The sequence below is a fragment of the Lissotriton helveticus genome, chromosome 3_1, assembly GCF_964261635.1.
Source record: "Lissotriton helveticus chromosome 3_1, aLisHel1.1, whole genome shotgun sequence".
Taxonomy (NCBI): domain Eukaryota; kingdom Metazoa; phylum Chordata; class Amphibia; order Caudata; family Salamandridae; genus Lissotriton; species Lissotriton helveticus.
In genome coordinates, this window is record NC_136061.1 from 500,241,057 (window position 1) to 500,260,065 (window position 19,009).

Here is a 19,009-nt window from a genome sequence, read left to right on the forward strand (position 1 = left end):
TCCAAATGATTCCTATTCAATATTAATTCGAGATCATATGGACATTCGACCCAATTACATCATTGCACCATCTTAAAGATTGGTATGAGTCAATACTCAAAATTGCGCCCTGTATGGGCCTCTTTTACCTACAGCTGACACTCACATCAATCAAATTAATTTGTGCTCACAGTCCCCATTGTGATGGTACACCGAATCATTGGCCATACAAAATAACACATTTAACAAAAACATATGTGTGAAAAGGAAGACATACGAACAAATCGCGCCCTTCATAGGCAAATAGTCCATTGCTATTAGATCATTGCGCCATCTTAGACGTTGGTGTGAGTCAGTAATGTTAATGTTAATGTTAAATTAACTTGTAACGCGCACGGCTGCCCCAGCCAAGGGGCGTCCCGGCGCTTGCTGTGGGAAGGTGTACCAATAGTGAGTGTTTGTTCTGTCACAGTGAGGCAATTGTACTTTAACCGAAGAGAAGGGTTTTTATGGCTTTCCTGAAGGGAAGTAGCTCCTCGATTCTTCGAATATGAATGGGGAGTCCATTCCAGAGTCTTGCGGCAAGATGTCTAAATGACCGACCGCCAATTCTTGCTAGTTTAAAGCAGGGCACTACTACTAAGTTATGTCCTTCAGAACGAAGCGCACGTCGGGGGACGTATGATGTGAGAAGAGGACATAGCATGGAGGGGGCGGCAGTTTTAAGGATCTTTAAATGCAAGACAAAGGGTTTTGTAGTGGATCCTTTTTTCCACGGGGAGCCAATGGAGTTTCATGAGAACAGTGGATACTGACTTATATCGTGGGAGACCGGTTAACGCTCTAGCTGTGGCGTTCTGGACTCGCTGGAGTCTAGCTTTCTCTGCTACATTAGCCCCTAGCAAGAGAGAGCTAGCGTAGTCCAGTCTTGACAAAATTGCTGACTGCACCACAATTTGGCGGGTTTGGTGGTCAAAAATTTTTAAAATCGGTCTAAGATTGCGTAAGATACCAAAACAGGTAGCTGCCACCTTCTTGGTATGGTGGGTAAAAGACAGATCGGTGTCCACCCAAACTCCCAGGTTTCTTACATGGTCTTTGCATTCGGGAGGTTGGCCAAGTTTCTCTGGCCACCAGTTGTTTCCCCAGGTCGTTGTTTCTTTTCCCACTAGCAACACTTCCGTTTTACCGGCGTTCAGCTGGAGGCAGTTTGTTGTCATCCAGCTGGTGATGTCGATAAGCGTCTGCTTGAAATTTTGTGCACTAAAACCGCTTTCGTTGTCCAGTGCCACCACCAGCTGGGTGTCGTCTGCATATGTCACTAGTGAGAGACCATGTTTCCTGGCTATTTCTGCTAAGGGTTGGACGTAAACATTGAACAGGGTAGGGCTCAGAGCTGACCCTTGGGGCACACCCTGTTCAATGGGATGTTCTTTAGATAAGAAGGGAGGGGTGGAAACTCTAAAGGATCTGCCCGAAAGGAAAGCTTTAAACCATTTAAGGGCATGCCCTGTTATTCCTATCCCCTCTAGCCTCGTCAGCAAAATCTCATGTCACACCGTATCGAAGGCAGCACTGAGATCTAAAAGAATCAGTGCTGCCGTCCCCCCAGAGTCTAATATGGTGCGGAGATGTTCAGTCACACTGAGAAGAGCTGTCTCAGTGCTGTGGCCAGCGCGGAAGCCGTGTTGGGACCTATCCAGGATGTCATTGGATATCAGATGATTGGTCAAGATGGTATTGACATGGGCTTCTGCTACTTTTGCCGGCCAGGGGAGTAGAGATATGGGCCTAAAGTTTTCGGGTAAGGCCCGGTCTAACGTGGGTTTTTTTATGATAGGGTCACCCAGGCTTGCTACAATGTGATGCCCTGTATGGGCCTTTTTCAACAACTGTATCAATCGCTGATTATTTTTTAATTGACACTTACATTGATCAAGTAAATTTGTCCTTACAGTCCCGAGCAACTTAACTGGCTTACAAAATGACACACTTAACAAAAACACATATGTGTAAAAGAAAGACCTACAAATGAGTTGCGCCCTTAATGGGCAAATAGTCCGCTGCATACTTTCAACCCACAAATGACCAGAGTTCCTCTTCACTGTTTAGCCCCCATGGGGTGAGAGTTCAAATCTCAATTATATATCTTTTCTCAAGCTGTCGCAACAACTTGACTCTATCGCCTTCCCTCTCTTTCACTGGGACCTGATTCAGGTAGAAATAACGTAACGTATCCCTTCTGGAATTATATGCTTCAGCAAAGTCTCTGGCCCAGGGATAAGAATTGTCACGATTGGTTATTGCCCGTGTGTGTTCCAATACACGTTTCTTTGCTGGATGGATTGTACTTCCAATATATTGGAGACCACATGGACAAACCAGACAATACACTACAAAATTTGAATTGCAATTGAGAAATTTACCAATATTGTGTTTGACTTTCTTCCCTGGAACTGAGTAATCCTTTACCTTGATGCTATTTTTGCACGCCTTGCAGGTGGTGCAGGGATATAACTCTGTGATAGGCAATCTCCTAGCTGCTGCCTCTTCTGTGAAGTGGCTTTGGACTAAAATGTCTTTTAGTGATACTTTCTTCCTATAGGTGATAACAGGTCTACTTGGCAATAGCCGTCTAATCACACAATCTGTCTGCAGAACTTTCCAATTCCGCTGGACAAGATCCCTGATCTTATGTGACTCGGCTGAAAAGCCAAGAATCAACCTAACAACTGATGTATCATCATCCGTGTTAGGAATTTCTGCACTGAATTTGATTTTACTACAGATAAATAATAGATCTTCATATTGGTTGTAGACTGCAAGTATTATTATCTACGGTTTTAATATTAACAGCCTTGAGAAAGTCTTAGCGAATATACACCAGAGACAAAACAACTGTGGGCAGGAGTTTGAAATGCAGTTTCAGAAATGATCACAATTCGAACATTTGAAATGGGCTAATCCGGACATTTGCATAACACATATCTAAATTTACTTTTTGAATAAAGTTTTTTGGGTGAGTACTCGGCCTAATGAATGTCAAATGATACATTTATATGTGTGGAAGCTCTTAACAATAAATATTTGGTTCATGATGCTTCTCCGGATTGTGTGCCAACTCTCAGCAGGAGGTCCTTGCAGCTTAGCGTCTATGAAGAACACACCTTTTGTAATATTCAAGGTGTACTACATTCACTTTCCCCATTGTTGCCCAAATACATTTTTCGCAACTCTTGCTCACTAAGTAATCATGGGGATCATCATCAGGACATTGATTAATGCCTAATCGATGCAAGCCTCTATTGCCTAGGGGGAACCCTAGAGCGTACAAGGTAGATGAAGAGATGTAAGGCCGGGCCTCCCAGGATCGGGAGCCGGAAAACATTGCGTCAATTATTTTGATCGCGTAGATGCTAGTAGGTAACCGGTTCAGTCGGTTTGCAGTCCTTCCTGGCAAATGCATGTCCTGATGATGATCCCCATGATTACTTAGTGGGATCGAAACGCCGTCGACCTTTTTTGTGCACCTTATACAAAACGTATACCATGTGTTATGTATATGTGAAGATGCATTGTGAATTATCTGTTCCATTTGATATTACAGAACCCTGAAGCTTTTGCCTAAAAGCCCTGCTTTGGTCCTTGTTTCTCAAATGTACTAATCTGTATGTGTTATAGTAGGGTACGGGCTTGTGCCCCACTACGCTGAATTGTTGAAGGAAATCCTTTTCTATTCCTCCTTAAGTAAACATTGAGACCACTGTCCTGCTGGACATGTCATATTAATATAGAATCGACTGTGTCTATATTTATTGTTCTCTGAAATTTCTTTTGCATGGGACCACTGTTGTTGAAAACGTCAGGTATGGGAACACATGGAGAGAAATATTGCATTTCAGCGGAAAATAGTATCGTCCACAGCTCTGTTTTTAATATAAAATCAGGGCCTTCGGTGGTCACAACACTGAAAATACAAGATTTGCGAAAAATCAATATTGTCTGAGGGTGCTCTTGGAAGACAATTTTTATGGACTGGAATCTAGAGAATGCTAAAGTGATTCTGGTATTTTACTGACCTCTGCTGGTCGTTTTCTATCAAGAAAGTTAAATAGAGGCAGTTGAGCAAGCAGAAAGCAATTCTGGTGTTTTACTGACCTCTACTGGTTGTTTTCTTTCAAGACAGTTAAATAGAGGCACTTGACCTGAAAAAAAGTCCCTAAGCGGAAGCAGACAAATGCTAGGGCTGATCTCCTGAGCCCACAAAGTACATACACATATCAGTATATACTAAAGTATATACAAGAGGTCTCGTATGCTCGAGCTAAACAAGGGTTTCTGATAGAATTCTTGCTTTGTTGCTGCAAGAGGTTTTGTTGATTTAGTAAAGTTTAATTAAATATACTTAAACATATTATGTATGGCTGTACTGACAACATGCAAGTGAAAAACGAGAAGAGATAAGTATAAGTGCACATTCCTTTTGTTTGCAATTTGTATGTCATGCCTTTTATTCCAATGCACTATCAAACACTGTGGTTTGGTTGCTCTCTGAATGCTGCACTCTTTGTTGTTAGGCTTTGATGGCCCTCTCTCATACCAGATATGATACCTTCAGTACGATCAAAGGACCATGTTTACCCAACACTTTGGATTGAGTTTGCAACAGTGTCCAAAAACACATTAACTATTTGAGACCTTTGCGTAGCAACAGGCTTACTGTATAGTTTCAAATGAACACAGTATGTACACACAAAATCTCACCAATCTCTTTTCATGCATGGACAGGAACAATTTGTCGATCACCATTTGTTCTTGTTTGAGTTCATTCTGTGCCAGCACACTGGGTTCATGCTCTGTTAAGTAAATCAGTACATTGATTTATTAAGAAAATCAAAGGCCAAACCATACCTAGTGATATAACCTGAAAGTAAAAAGCACATGCGAGCAAGACAGAATATAGAAACTCAGGGAATCTTATTTCAGAGTATATGAATTTACACAAGTTACTTAAGCCCAACAGAGTGGGTAATGTTCATCACAGTTTGAGCGAAAATGGTGATTGCATTCAAATTTTAAGTAGAACAGGTGCAGTGGTACTGCACTTCGACCAGCTTAAATTTACCTAGTAAAAACCTTATTGAATTTTTCAAGTAAGAATTGGGTAAAACATGTAGTGTGACCACATTATCCCCCAATCTTGGGTATGAAACTCAGGATGGGAAATACCATTTAGTGTAAATTCAGCACCTAACATAAGGAAAATGCTACTTACCCTGTATGCATCTGTTCTTGGCATGTAGAGCTGTAGCTTCACATGCTTTGCATAAGTCTGCCATCTAGTGTTAGGTCCGAATGTTTGCACTTTGCGTATCTTCGAGGAAGTCTTTTCCAGTCACGAGGTAGGTGACTCCTCCTTTCGGAGATAGTGCGCATGGGCAGTGACTCCATTGTTAGATTGGTTTCCCGCAGAGGGTGAGAATGCAGTTAGTAAGAGTAGAATAGAAATGTCCATGTGTATGTATCTAAGTAAGATATTACTGCAACAGATATAGGTACCTGGGGAGACGGGTGGGTGCATGTGAATCTACAGCTCTACATGCCAAAAAAAGATACATACTGGGTAAGTAACAATTTCCGTTCGAGGCACATGAGCTGTAGATCGCATGCTTTGCATAGACTATAGAGCAGTAATCTCCCTAAGCGGTGGCTAACCTGTAGCTTTTACAGTAGTTTGAAAGAGTGTACGTAGAACTGCTTGGACTACATTAGCTTGTTGTTTTGCAAACACATCTACACAATAGTGTTTTGTGAATGTGTGAGGTGTAGACCATGTTGCAGCTTTACAGATGTCAGCTATGGGAAGGGAGCGCTCTTGGGGGGGGGGGGGTTGAATTGTTAAAGTCCTCTTTGCTTTTGCATAGCATGTCTGAATACATTTGACTATCCTCTGTGCAATACCGGATTTAGAACTGGGGTAGCCTTTGTGAGGTGGAGCAAAAGCAACAAAGAATTGGTTAGTTTTACGAAAACGATTTTTCCTTCTTCAAAATAGTATACCTAATAGGTTACCAAAGATACCAAATGGGTATGTTTTTCTTGACATGCTTAAAAATGTTTTGCCATGATCTGCAGCTGAATTAACTTAGGCATACATTTCATGAACATAATATGTGAGCGAAGTAGGGATCACTCAAGGTCCTGACGAGAAAGCCATGGGAATGGTTTTTGAAACATGTTGACTGGGTAGGAGGCAACTCATAACAGTATACCCCCTACGTTTCCCCATTTTCAATGTTTCCAGCTAGGGAAGCAAATAAATTCTATTTTTTCCACTAACCAGGACATTTTTTAACATTGCACCACTATTCTTTCCGACCCTACCACTCGCACCTCTGCACTACACATAGCTTTTTTCACTTAAAAAATGGTCCCGCATATCTGTAGGTTGCAACACGCCCCGCCCCGTAGAGGGACGGGAAGACCCCATGATGAAGCATGACACTAAGGGATTCTTAGTGTGTGTGAGGGGTATTTTAAAAACATATAGTGTTTCCCATGACAACTTCATGGGTCCTAACACAAATTCCCCACCAACTCCACTATAATTTTCAACACTAAGAAGGATGTATTATTCAAAGGTAGAATCTCTTTGTTTAATGGAAGACTGAGATAGCCAAACTCTATGACTTCAGGTGCCAGAATGCTAGGTTGAGATGTCTGGTATATGGGTGCTTTATCTCTCCACAGCTCTGCTTGAGGAGATTGGATGTGAGATGTCGTTTTTGATGAAGAACTACTGAAAGTTCCAAAAGGGTGGTGAACCATGGTTGACGGGCCCATGTGGGAGCTACTAGGATTAGTGTGAGGGATGTTTGCCTGAGCTTCCAAACCACTAGTGGAATGAGTGGGAGAGGCGGAAAAGCAAAGTGCATTTACTAATAAGAAGGGGGACGCCCAACAAGATAGAGGCAGGTTAGCAGGGAAAATGCAAAACAACAAAGGCAAAAAACTACCTGCCCCGAATTTTCAAACCAGGCCCAGTCAACGGGTCCTAAAATATATCCACTGTCTCTGGAGCAGATCAAGGGCACAGATAAATGATCACATCAGCTTTTACAAAACATATAGTAATTTTATTTGTTTTTCAATAGGGATTTTTTTTTCGACAGTTAATAAATACCCAACATGATTATCCAAACATGTCACGCGGCCGAGGAGACGGCGGGCGATTGAGGATGCGCGCTGTTGAGCCCCTGGTACAGCTGAAGTAACGTATTTTAACGACTCACTGCTTTTACTCCAGTCTATTTACTGCCTGATTATGTGAAGCTGCTGGATCTGTCCTCCCCTGAGATCTGTTATGCCTGTTCGGCAGTCAGAAGAGAAACTGATGATTTCACGGATAAGGACCCTCTTTGACTTCCCCTGAATGTTACGAAGATATTTTAACTGCTGGGCCTCCCTACGCCTCCTTCACTTTAGAAAGTATTTATGGCGTTTTTCGCCCCCCTTATGATGGTTGTCTTGTCCCACCTCCCATTGTACACTTCTGCCTTGATAAAGATGTAGCCCCGGCTGGAGGAACACACCGAAACGCGTGTTGACGTTATTCGTGTGGGGGCAGCAGGACTGTATCTATCCCTACCACCCTTATGACTTGTTCCCATTCTGTCATCTTACTATCTTGTGGCTGTTATGCACAATTTTTAATATTATTTGTGGTTTGGATTGTGTGAAAGATGTGTGAGTCAGTATGATGAACATTGGGTATGTACGATGGTATGAATCTTATGTTTGAAGCGGGTGTGTGGACTTGATTTATTGTCTTATTAAATTATGACATGTTTGGCTAATCATGTTGTGTATTTATTAACTGTCGAAAAAAAATTCCCTATAGAAAAACAAATAAAATTACTATATGTTTTGTAAAAGCTGATGTGATCATTTATCTGTGCCCTTGGTCTGCTCCAGAGATAGTGGATATATTTTAGGCCCAGTTGACTGGGCCTGGTTCTAAAATTCGGGGCAGGTAGTTTTTTGCCTTTGTTGTCATCCATAGTGCATTGCCTTTGGATAATGGGTGTGGATATCTGGAGGTGAGGCTTGGGCATTTCGTGTTTTAGTATGTGTGGCAAACAGATTTATTTATGGGAAGCCCCACATCTAAAATAACGGGAGGAGAACTTGAGGATGGAGTTACCACTCGTGAATCTGTTCTCTCCGTCTGCTGAGGAGATCCACAATCTGATTGTCTACTCCTGGAGGGTGTTCTGCTAGGAGATAGATTTTGTGATGTATGGCCCACCACCAGATGGTCTGTGCAAGTTGTGACAGCTGAAGAGAGTGTGTCCCTCCCTGTTGTTGTATGTAATACATGTTCGAGACCACTAGGGAGTCTTAGGGAAGTTGACCTTTGATGTAGATTGGGTCTTAAGGCGCCGGCTTATACTTTTTGTCTACACTGGGTGTGACTATTTTGGAAAGCATAGGGTCTTTGAAAATTTCATCTGCATGTTTGAGCATCCCTTTGAGCATGGGCAGTGTATATGTTGCTCTTTGAGAGAAACTTAAAGTCTCAAAAAGAAAATCATCTTAAAGGGGCTCTTTGTGAAGTTGGACCCCATGATATTCCGCAGCCCTATTGAGTAGTTCTATGTACCCTACATTTTCGTCCGGTGGAGCGGGTTTAGATGGGTATAGATGCGGGTCATTATCTGTGTTATGATCTGTATTGTAGTCTTCCAATGGATCAAGAGTAATGTGCTCTGTTACATACCCATTCCCATCATCATGGTGTTCAGGTGACTGTGGTTTTGATGAATTTGTAGGCGTAATCAATAAATTTGGGTTAGGTGCGGAAGGAGGTGTAATAGAAAGAGGAGAAGGATTAGTACCAACATTTTTCCTTTTAAGTGGAATGTAGTAATCTTCCCGTATCTCTGGTTTCCTTTCAACTGGCAATTTTACAGGAATGTGTCCAGTTTTGGGATTAATCACCAGTTCCTTCAGTTTCGGGTCTGTGTTGGAAGGCGGAATGTAAAAACAAGGTTCCTTAGATGGAATAGGTGGGGTTTGGTCTTTCAGCGCCGGAATTTTTGGTGTCGAAGGTTTCAGCTCTTCGAGTTTCGGATCCAAAGATTTAGGTTTCCATGCCGAAGGGATGGTCACTATGGCATGCTTGGTTTTGTGTGGCGTATAATTAGGCTCTGTGCCGGAACGGGCCGACTCAATCCCGAGATGGAAAGCTGTGTTGTACGTGCCGGGCCCGAAGGCGGGGTGTTCAAAACCTTTTTTCAGTAATAACCATGGCCCGAAGGCAGAGGAAGGACCGGAGCCTTTTTGCTCAACATAACTTGGGGTAGGGGAGTATCAGTACTCACTGTACGTTGACCCAGTGGAACTTCCTCTTCCATGTCGGAGTCAGCTTTGGACAGGAAGATGTGTTTCTCGGCTACTTGTGCGTGGAATTCTTCATGGTCGAATCTTCTCGGAAGATATCCGATGCAGAGCCGCTTTGTTGATGCATTTCGTGACGTCAAGCCCGAAAATCATGGAGCGCCTTCATTGATCTAAAAGATCGGCACGTGTTCCGTGGATAGACACAGGTTGCACACTTCGTGCAAATCGATGCGCGGAAACTTAGCGCGACAACCGGGACAGAATTTAAATGGTGTCCATTGCATCGACTGCAAGCTGACCCGACGTGGTTAGGCCAAACAACCCTCCCCGAATTTTCCGATCGAAGACTTGAACAGATACGATTTGCAGAGAATGGGAAACTCGATCGAGAAACAATACTGTTGAGGGTAGTGAATTGCGCACCGGTGGAACCCGAGAACCATGTCGAACCGGAGCACAGCAATTCACGTCCGACCCGGATGGCAGAAAAAAACAATCTAGCAATGGAGTAGATGCTCATGCGCACTATCACCGAAAGGAGGCGTCACCTACCTCGTGACTGGAAAAGACTTCTTCAAAGAAAAAAAAAGTGCTAACATCCGGACCCAACACTAGATGGCAGACTTATGCAAAGCATGTGATCTACAGCTCACATGCTTCAAACCTTGTAGTTACCAGATGAAGCATTACCATCATTCGGTAACACAGCCTGATGTCCACAGATAGATGAAGGTCAGCAGCAGGGACTGACTGAGAACCAAATAGAGGATATCATTCTGAAATCAACTGCAACTATTTACTTTCATAGTGGCCATGCACGAATGAGTAACCACTCCACTCTGAATCAATCCATAGTCATACTAACATAAAACAGAACCTTGTTATTGAAGGCATCAATAGTTCTTTTAAAGATATTTAATAACCACTAGGGTTCAATGAGTGACTGGCATCAGACCAACATGAAATGGCATACAGTACTCAGTATAAGATCAGGGCAACCCTAGAAGTGTCAAAATAACAAAGCGTAACTTTCCACGGAAGTGTAAAATATTTCTCCAAATATAAGACCAATCCAGAAAAGATGCCAGAATATATGCAGCTGCATGGAGTGCCTGGTTGAAGACTCCCATTAACCCAGAGATGAAGATCAGATAAACTCCGCTTTTAAAAGTACTTACCAGAAAACCTAAGAATTATTAGAGCTGTCATGAGTAGGGAAAGAACAACAGGGAAACCCTGCAGCTTTCAGGATATTGAATTACAAAGTTATCAAGAGTACCTGCTAGTAGAGTAAAGAATTACTACAGCTACCAGGAATACTCGGAACAAGATGACAAAACTTTGTGGTGGTGGGCAATACATACATGTGAGTAAATGCCATAATGACTTATTTTGTAATACATTTTTTATTAAACACACCTTCAATCAAGAGCCAATCAAGAGTTTATAAAGTGCACTACTCACACGTGAGGGTCTCAAGGTGCTGGGGAAGGGGGGAGGGGGAGTAGCAGTTAGAGGTCAGTCGAAGTGCCAGGTCTTGTGGTCCTTCCTTAAGGTGTGCAGGGTAGGGGAGCGTCTGATGTTCACGGGGAGCTCGTTTCAGGTCTTGGCAGCGATGTATGAGAAAGGTTTCCCGCCTCTTCTGTTTCTGCGGATGCGGGGGACCTCTGCCAGGGTGAGGTCAGCAGAACAGAGGTTCCTTTTGGGTACGTGGAAGGATACTCTTTCGTTGAGGTATACGGTCCAATGTTGTTGAGGGCTATGTAGGCGTGGGTGAGGAGCTTGAAGGTGACCCTCTTCTTGACAGGGAGCCAGTGGAGGATTCGCAGGTGTTGGGTCATGTGTTTGTGAGGCGGAATACAGAGGACGAGTCTGGCGGCGGCGTTTTGGATAGTCTGGAGTCTGTGCAGTAGAGCTCTGTTGATTCTGGCGTATGCCGTAGTCCAGTCTGAAGGTTATGAGCGTGTGAGTGACGGTCTTTCTGCAGTCGTGGGGGATCCACTTGAAGGTCTTGGAGGATTTTCAGGCAGTTGAAGCTGGAGGACGCGACGCGACGGGGTTGATCTGGCGGTTCATGTTGAGGGAGGAGTCGAGGATGATGCAGAGGTTTCATGCGTGGTCTGTAGGAGTGGGTGGATTCCCCAGGGCGGGGGCCACCAGGTGTTGTCCCAGATTGAGGTGCAGGGTCCGAGGATGAGGATTTCGGTTTTCTTGGAGTTGAGCTGCAAACAGCTGGCTTTCATCCAGGCTGCTACGTTCTTCATTCCTTCCTGGAAGCAGAGTCTGGTGGTTTCGGGGTTCTTCGTGAGTGAGAGGATGAGCTGGGTGTCGTTGATGTAGGAGACAATGCTGAGCCCATGCTGTCTCACGATGACGGCGAGGGGGGCCATGTAAATGTTGAAGAGTGTGGGGCTGAGTGATGAGCCTTGGGATACTCTGCAGTTGATGTCGGTTGATTCGGAGATGAAGGGAGGGAGCCTGATCCTCTGGGTACTGCCGTAGAGGAAGGATCGGATCCAGTCGAGGGCGGCTTCTTGTATCCCTGCGTCGTGGAGTCTGGCTGCGAGAGTGAGGTGAGACACTGTGTTGATGGCTGCGGAGAGGTCTAGAAGGATGAGGGCCGCGATGTGACCCTGGTCGAGTAGCATGCGGATGTAGTCAGTGGCAGCGAGGAGGGTGGTCTCGGTGCTGTGGTTGCTGCGGAATCCAGACTGGGAGGCATCGAGGATGACGTTCTCTTCAATGAAGGTGATCAGCTGGGCATTCACGAGTCTTTCGGTGACTTTGGCCGTGAAGGGGAGGAGAGAGATGGGGCAAAAGTTTTTCAGGTCAGTTGGGTCGGCCGTGGGCTTCTTGAGAAGGGGTTTAACCTCCGCCCGCTTCCAGACGTCTGGGAAGATGCCAGACATGAAGGAGGCGTTGATGGTCAGTCCTATTTCAGGTGCGATGGCGGTGGCGGCCCTGTGGAATTTATGCAGCGGGCAGGGGTCCGTCGAGGCTCCTGAGTGGGTCTTCTTCATGGTATCAGTGATGTGTTCAACGGTGACGGGGTTCCAGGTCATGATGATTGGCTTGTCGGTGGCGTTGGGGGGCGGGAGGGGGTGTCTGGGGTCCGATCGCTGAAATTGTCATAGAGGGCCTTGATCTTCTGATGGAAGTATGTACTGAGCTTGAAGCAGAGTTCTTGGAAGGTGTGACGTCCGTGGTTTCGCTGGGAGGTTTTGGGAACTGCTGTATGATATTGAACAGTTCCTTGGCGTTGGTCGCGTTGGCCTGGACTTTGTCTCTTATGAAGGTCCGTTTGGTGTCTCTTAAGCGCTGGTGGTAGTCCTTGAGGGCGCTCCTGTTGTTGTTCCTTCTGCTTGCTGCAATGTTATTACTGAGCTCTAAAAGTGCACTGGCTACATAAAAAGGATACCAACTAACAATAAAAAGCTAACTAGGCATGGGCAGAGCTCGCAGAGTTTGATTCCATGGAATCCTGCGGAGTTATACAAAAACTCAGCGATATTCTGCAGAGTGCCACAAGCAGGCGGATTACATCATGTTACAATACTCGCACCGATGGGAGCTTGTCCATGTGCAAAATCAGTGCAGACGACACCACTCGGCGCGCCAGAGGGTACTGCTTCTTTTTGCCGCACGAGCATATGTTCTAGTTCAGCGGCAGCATTCTCAAAGCGAATAGTTGCAACCTGCAGCGACGGCCTGTGCTGGGAAATATCACCAGGAGGCGTTCTAGCACCTGAAAATCCCACCAGGGGATGCTAATTTCCTCTAGCCACCTTAATTTTGGCAAGCAACTTACGAGAAAAAACTCCTCTGCATGGTGGTTGGTGGAGCTTTGCCAGAACGGAGGGAGCAACACTCAGCAAACTCTGTCAGCAGAGTGGAATTTTTCACCCACCCCCTAGAGGTAACAGACTATTCACTGCCATTAAGCAGCATTCAAGCAGTGAAGAACTCAATCTTCATTACAACTCCTACATCCCTAGATATTGGCTTAACCTCCCTTGACTTTTCTACTCTCATCTCTAACCCTTTTTTACGGTCTCTTTCTGCTCCTTTTTCTAACAGCTGACCCATCTCCCTACTGTTGTCCCCAGGGATCCATCTTGTGGCCTTCACTATTCTCTCTTTACCCCATCTCTTATGGTGGCATTCTATGCTCCTTTGAATTCTCATGCCATCTTTAGACTGGAAGAAAAAGATTATAGTCTGCCCTAAGGGACCTCTCAGCTACCATTGCACAACCCCATCCACCAACAACTCAATACTTTCTCCCACAGCTAGAAACTTAAGGGGCCTCTTTAACAATTTGTGCATCTCAAATTACCACCATCTCTTCTAGAACAGCAGGCCAATTTCAATTTCTCAACAATCAGTAGCATCTGTAATCACCTGTCCTTCTTGACAACCAAATACCCAATCAACATACTGGCCAATGCCAAATTAAGACTTCACCAGCAGCCTACTGAAATGGCTCCCTCAATACGCTTTTGCCCTCACCAACAACATAACTCTGCTACCTCTCAGATACTAATCAGGTTAGCACAGGATTCTCCAACCCGTGCACACCTGAAGATGACAGGTTGGTTTTCTGTCAAAAACAGGCACACTATAAGCTCTGAACAATGGTTGTTAAGGCCTTCAACAACACAGCTCTCCTCTATAGTTTGCAACTTCTCTTACTGGTCACCAAATGCTAAAGCACCCTTACACTAATCGAATCTATGAAAACCTCTCTATGCCCCCACAATTGCATAGGACCTCTCCACTGGAACCCCTCCTGACACAAAACAGAAAAGTCTCTCAGAACATAAATATGTACTTAGAAAAGTAGAAAATTATATTACTGTGCCTGATTTTGGTATGAGGTGTTGATTTGTTGCCGTCTTCCCCAACTAATGGTCTAGATAACCAGTCAAACTGGTTAATTTTTTAATACTCGCTTTTGATCTTATGAGGGTAATTTTTGTTAGAAAAGCCAAAGTCTCAACAATAACTAGTGAATGACACTTAGATGGATTGTTAGATAACATTCTACTGGTCATATCACTCAAAATGCTTCACCTCTGCTCTGTAATGTTTTAAACTTGAAGTCATATTCGTCCTGAACATCCTCTAGAGTCTTGATGTCTTGTTCTATTTCCTATCAAGAAAAAAAAATGAAGAGGTGTTACTTGTTTCAGGAGCATCCTCATATACTTTCCTAATTATTATCAGTGCTACAAAACAGAATTAGTCAGGTGAGAAAAGGAAAGATACGACAAAAAAATATTAGCAAATAGGTTCATATTTATATATTTACAGTTAGCTTAGAGTTTCCATAAGAAAGATATTTTTGTTTAATACATTTGGCACAGTTTGACAAATGTGCACGAAGTGTTCCAGTAAAAGACCATCAATGTTGGCTCTTTCATACAGAGTTTTGAGCTGATCCAGCAAGCAGGGCTAAGAATAGTAGGGCTGCAGTCCCAAAAGTCCAATTTAAATGGTAATTTCCTCAGGAAGCTTTGTTCTCGAATACAGAATAAAACAGTTAAACAAAATGATACCAAATCTGGTAATAATTTGAGCATACATCATTCTAAGGCTTCTCTTGCAACCTGTTGAAAGTAAAAGAAAGGCTCATGCTATTATTTTATTGTAATGGTAATGCTTTATTGACAATGAAAAAATGACAACGATGCTTTTACAGGTCTTAATCATTGAAACTTTGGCATGACCTTCATTTTCACAAAGTTAAAAGTGAGCCAATAATATGGTCTAACGAATGTCACTGTAAGGTGGTATGATCACTAACACTTTTAATGTTGATGTATTTGTCTGTTAAGGTTAGTGTCTGGTCGTATTAATGTTTTGACACTAACAAAAGCCAGGGGGCCAGCCTTTTGATACTACACCTTAGATTGCGTCTAGTAAATATCATGGGGGGAGGGGTTTAAATAGACTCCCTAGTGGTGATGTCACTATCAGCATTTCCACCTGCCTTCTTGAACATCTTTACAAATTAATGTGCAGTATTAAGTAGTGTGACCCATAAGCCATTTTAAAATGTGCACATTGTACTTGTAGTGCGCTACAGAGTACAGGGGCACCACAAAAGAGCTCCTAAATGTTTGGAGGGCTGCCAGGTGATTAACAGTCTACACACGAGCCAGCTAAAGTTTTTTGAAAAGTGGCCTTCAGTCTCCTAAGGGGTCAAGTTTTAGACCCCAGAAGAGTGTTTAGAAAATTTTAAGCACTCCTAGACCGTGGGCTTTTGTTCAGAGGCTCTGGGGTGTAGGGACCCCTGTTGGTAAGTCCTACGGTTGCGCTTGCAGCATATTGAAATAGAAAATGATGGTCTTATTGTATTGAAATTATAATGCTTTATTACCAATTACAAATTTGATAATGCTTTAAACGTCTTAATGAAGGTCATGGAAAAGTTTGATTATAACCAAGTCAACAGTGACAAGTTCTAAAGAACGTCATTGTAAGGTAGTATCATCTCAAGCAGTTTTAATGTGTTGTACTGGTCTGGTATCTATTTCTGCTTTTATGAATGTAACACCCTGACAAATCCAGTAGGCTTGGCCTTGATACCTAACCCACATATATTGTGTCTATTACATGTGAGGGCTATCATGGTCTTAGAGTTCAGGGCTCTCTAGTAGGGTATTTGAACCGGAATAAGAAGCCAGGACATATCAGGAAAGGTGAAAGCAAGTTTGGGGATCCTATCAAACCATGAAATCTGTGGCAATGCTGACAGGATAAAAGGACGTTATTGGTGGAATGTCACAGGAATGGTCAAAGTATCAATAAATTAAAGGGGTATTATCACTTGGCTATTAGTTTAGAAATATTTTGGGTTGCTAGGTTTCCTTATGATTAGGTGTATTTATATGGCCCAATTATATTGGAATTATATATATATATATATATATATATATATATATATACAGAAAATGTTTATTATCTCCTTTGGGGGTAAATGCTGTGCTTATACACAAACATGATTAGGTTTAATTTAGTGTTCCATGAAAGGGATAGAATGTTGATGTTTGAAAGAAGGCCGTGGTTGGACTGGACTGACTAAGCCAATCTGGAAGGCTAGTTTTTGTAAAACTGAATTCACTTAATGTTTTTGCTACTCATCTACAGTTGTCTTCTTCAGATATCACTACACTAAACATCTCTTGAAAGGCTTGAAAATCCACATAGTAGTATTTAAATGGTGTGTGGCATTGACCAGGTAGCTGTCTGCAACCGTCTGCTAACAAAACCATTGTAACCCCTTTCTTTCTGATAGAGAGTGCGTTGGGAAACAAGACGGAGGTTGCCAAAACAGAATTTACCTGATATAAAAATCAACGAAACACTATTCCAAAGGGTTGATAAAGTAACAGCTAAGACCCCGGCACCTTTAAATAGCACTCCTCAGAGAACATCTGCCTTAGAAGGGAATTATTCTCATCTCTTGGAACTTCAATTTGTAAATAATATGCTATCTACTAATGGCCAAACCCCAGTGTCTGACTTATTACTGACCCTTCAAAACATCTTGGAGTCAGTACTATATCTCCTAGGGAATATTATGGAAAATTCCGATCAGAACGTTGGACAGACAAATAGGAATGCTCCAATACCTGGTCAACAAGAGAAAGCAACATCAGCAAATGGACCAGCAAGTCCCACCACTGAAAGGCAAAGGAGAGGCGATAGGAAAATCAGTTATTCCAGAAGATAACCCTTTAATAAAAACTCTATCTCTACTAAAGAAAAAAAAAGCGACCCAAACCAATTGGACTTTAAAAAAAGGAAAGATCAAAAAAACGGACAAAGGAAAAATGTTCTCCCTTAGCTATTTAAAGATCCAAATAAGGAAACATTACCGAGCAAAGTAATTCCTTACTATCCACTCTTCTATCAATGCTGAACCAAGGACCCACTTCCATCTCTTAAAGCAGAGACAAGCAAAATAGTCCCAACAAAGAGCGAACCCTCGACAATCGATCCTCCAGACCTAGATTCAAGCAAAAAGGAAATAAGCATGCGCGCTGCGTAGGCGAGACCTAAAAAGGACAAAAAAAGATCAGCGGCAAGAGACCAAGAAAAGAGCTAGAAGAAGATTCACGAAAAAGAAAGAAAAGATGTTAAAATTTCCTATGCATTTAACCCATGAATTTAAAACTTCAGAAAAGGCACAAACAATCTCCATGATCAGTAATAAGAGTACATGGGATCGGTCATTGTAACCAAGATCTCAAGGAGAAAGTAAATCAAAAACAACTAAATCCTTCTGTGTCTGGGTGCGATACAGAGCAACCTGCGTAATCCTATGCCCAAAACAAAGAACAGACTTCGGGGGTAATACGTTTTCAGGTACAGCGGAGTCAATCATGCTTTTTGGAATTTTCTGACTTATTTCCCTCAGGAAATGATCCACTAAACCGAGGAAGAATAGTGAATCTAATCCGCAACATCCCTCAGTAACAGTCTCTAACAAATTCTGAAATAAATTTAGTGGTGTTCCCGACAGTGTCTAAAAGCACGGTGGCTATTGTGGAATTCAGGTTGTGTGTCATGTTATGTTATGTTACAATGTTTTTGTATAGCGCAAATCACCACTGGTCTCTAAGCGCTTTCACAGAAAAAGTACATAACCTGCTGTAGCCCAGGACGCCATTCCGCCATCAAAACCCATTAGGGTGTTGATGTTACCTTTTTAAACAAGTAGGTCTTTAAATTCTTTTTAAAGGAAAGTAATGTTGAGTCTCCCTGCAAAGTTGCAGGTAGCTCGTTCCAGATTTGCGGAAGGAGTACTGATAGAGCTCTGCCACCTTTAGATTTCAGCTTAAATCTAGGTTGAACTAATTTGCAGGCTTTACCAGAGCGCAGAGCTCTTCCCGGGGTGTACTTCCTCAAGCGCTCTTTGATATAATTAGGAGCCTTTCCAAAAATGGCTTTATGGGCCATACAAAGACATTTGAACTGCACTCTAAGTTTAATGGGCAGCCAGTGCAGGTTCAGGAGAAGGGGGGTCGCATGAGAGCTCCTTGGCAGAGAAAAGATCAGCCTAGCTGCATCGTTCTGCACAACCTGCAGTTTCCTCAGGAGTTTCTGCGGGAGGCCCAGGTACAGAGCATTACCATAGTCCAGCTGAGAGATGACAGTGGCGGACACTATGGATTGCAATGTAGAGGTGGACAAGATGGGTACCAGCTTCCGGAGTTGCCTGAGCACTCCCACACAGGAACCTACCACCGCCGAGACTTGGGGGGCCATAGATAGATCTGCATCAATCTTCAGGCCTAGACTTTTTACCACTGTTCCGGGAGTTGGCATAGTCCCTAATTCTGGAGGCCAGAACAGCTCACACCAAGGATTTTCTTGATTGGTAATAACCAGCACCTCCGTTTTCTCAGCGTTGACTTTCAGGAAGTTGCTGGTCATCCAATTTACAGTGAAACTGAGCAAGTTCTTTACCGAATCCTGTGCCTCCCTGGAATTCTCCAACTGAACCAGCAGTTGGGTGTCATCGGCGTAGTTAAAAACTTGGCAATTTCTGTGCGTTAGTTAGCTCCTCCATAAGGGGTTGAAGATAGATGTTAAATAACAGGGGAGATAGTGCAGACCC

General features: G+C 43.2%; 1 protein-coding gene across 3 annotated transcripts in view; it reads right to left on the reverse strand.

Moving 5' to 3' along the window:
* The window catches only part of STAT1 (signal transducer and activator of transcription 1), a 786,410-nt gene that overhangs the window by 674,033 nt on the left and 93,368 nt on the right, over positions 1-19,009 (reverse strand). For all 3 annotated transcript variants that reach the window (XM_078680398.1, XM_078680397.1, XM_078680399.1), the window contains exons 6-7: positions 14,455-14,533; positions 4,744-4,835 (exon numbers count right to left, since the gene is read on the reverse strand). In XM_078680398.1, coding sequence (XP_078536524.1) covers positions 4,744-4,835; positions 14,455-14,533 — 171 coding nt within the window. The remainder of the gene's footprint in view (positions 1-4,743; positions 4,836-14,454; positions 14,534-19,009) is intronic.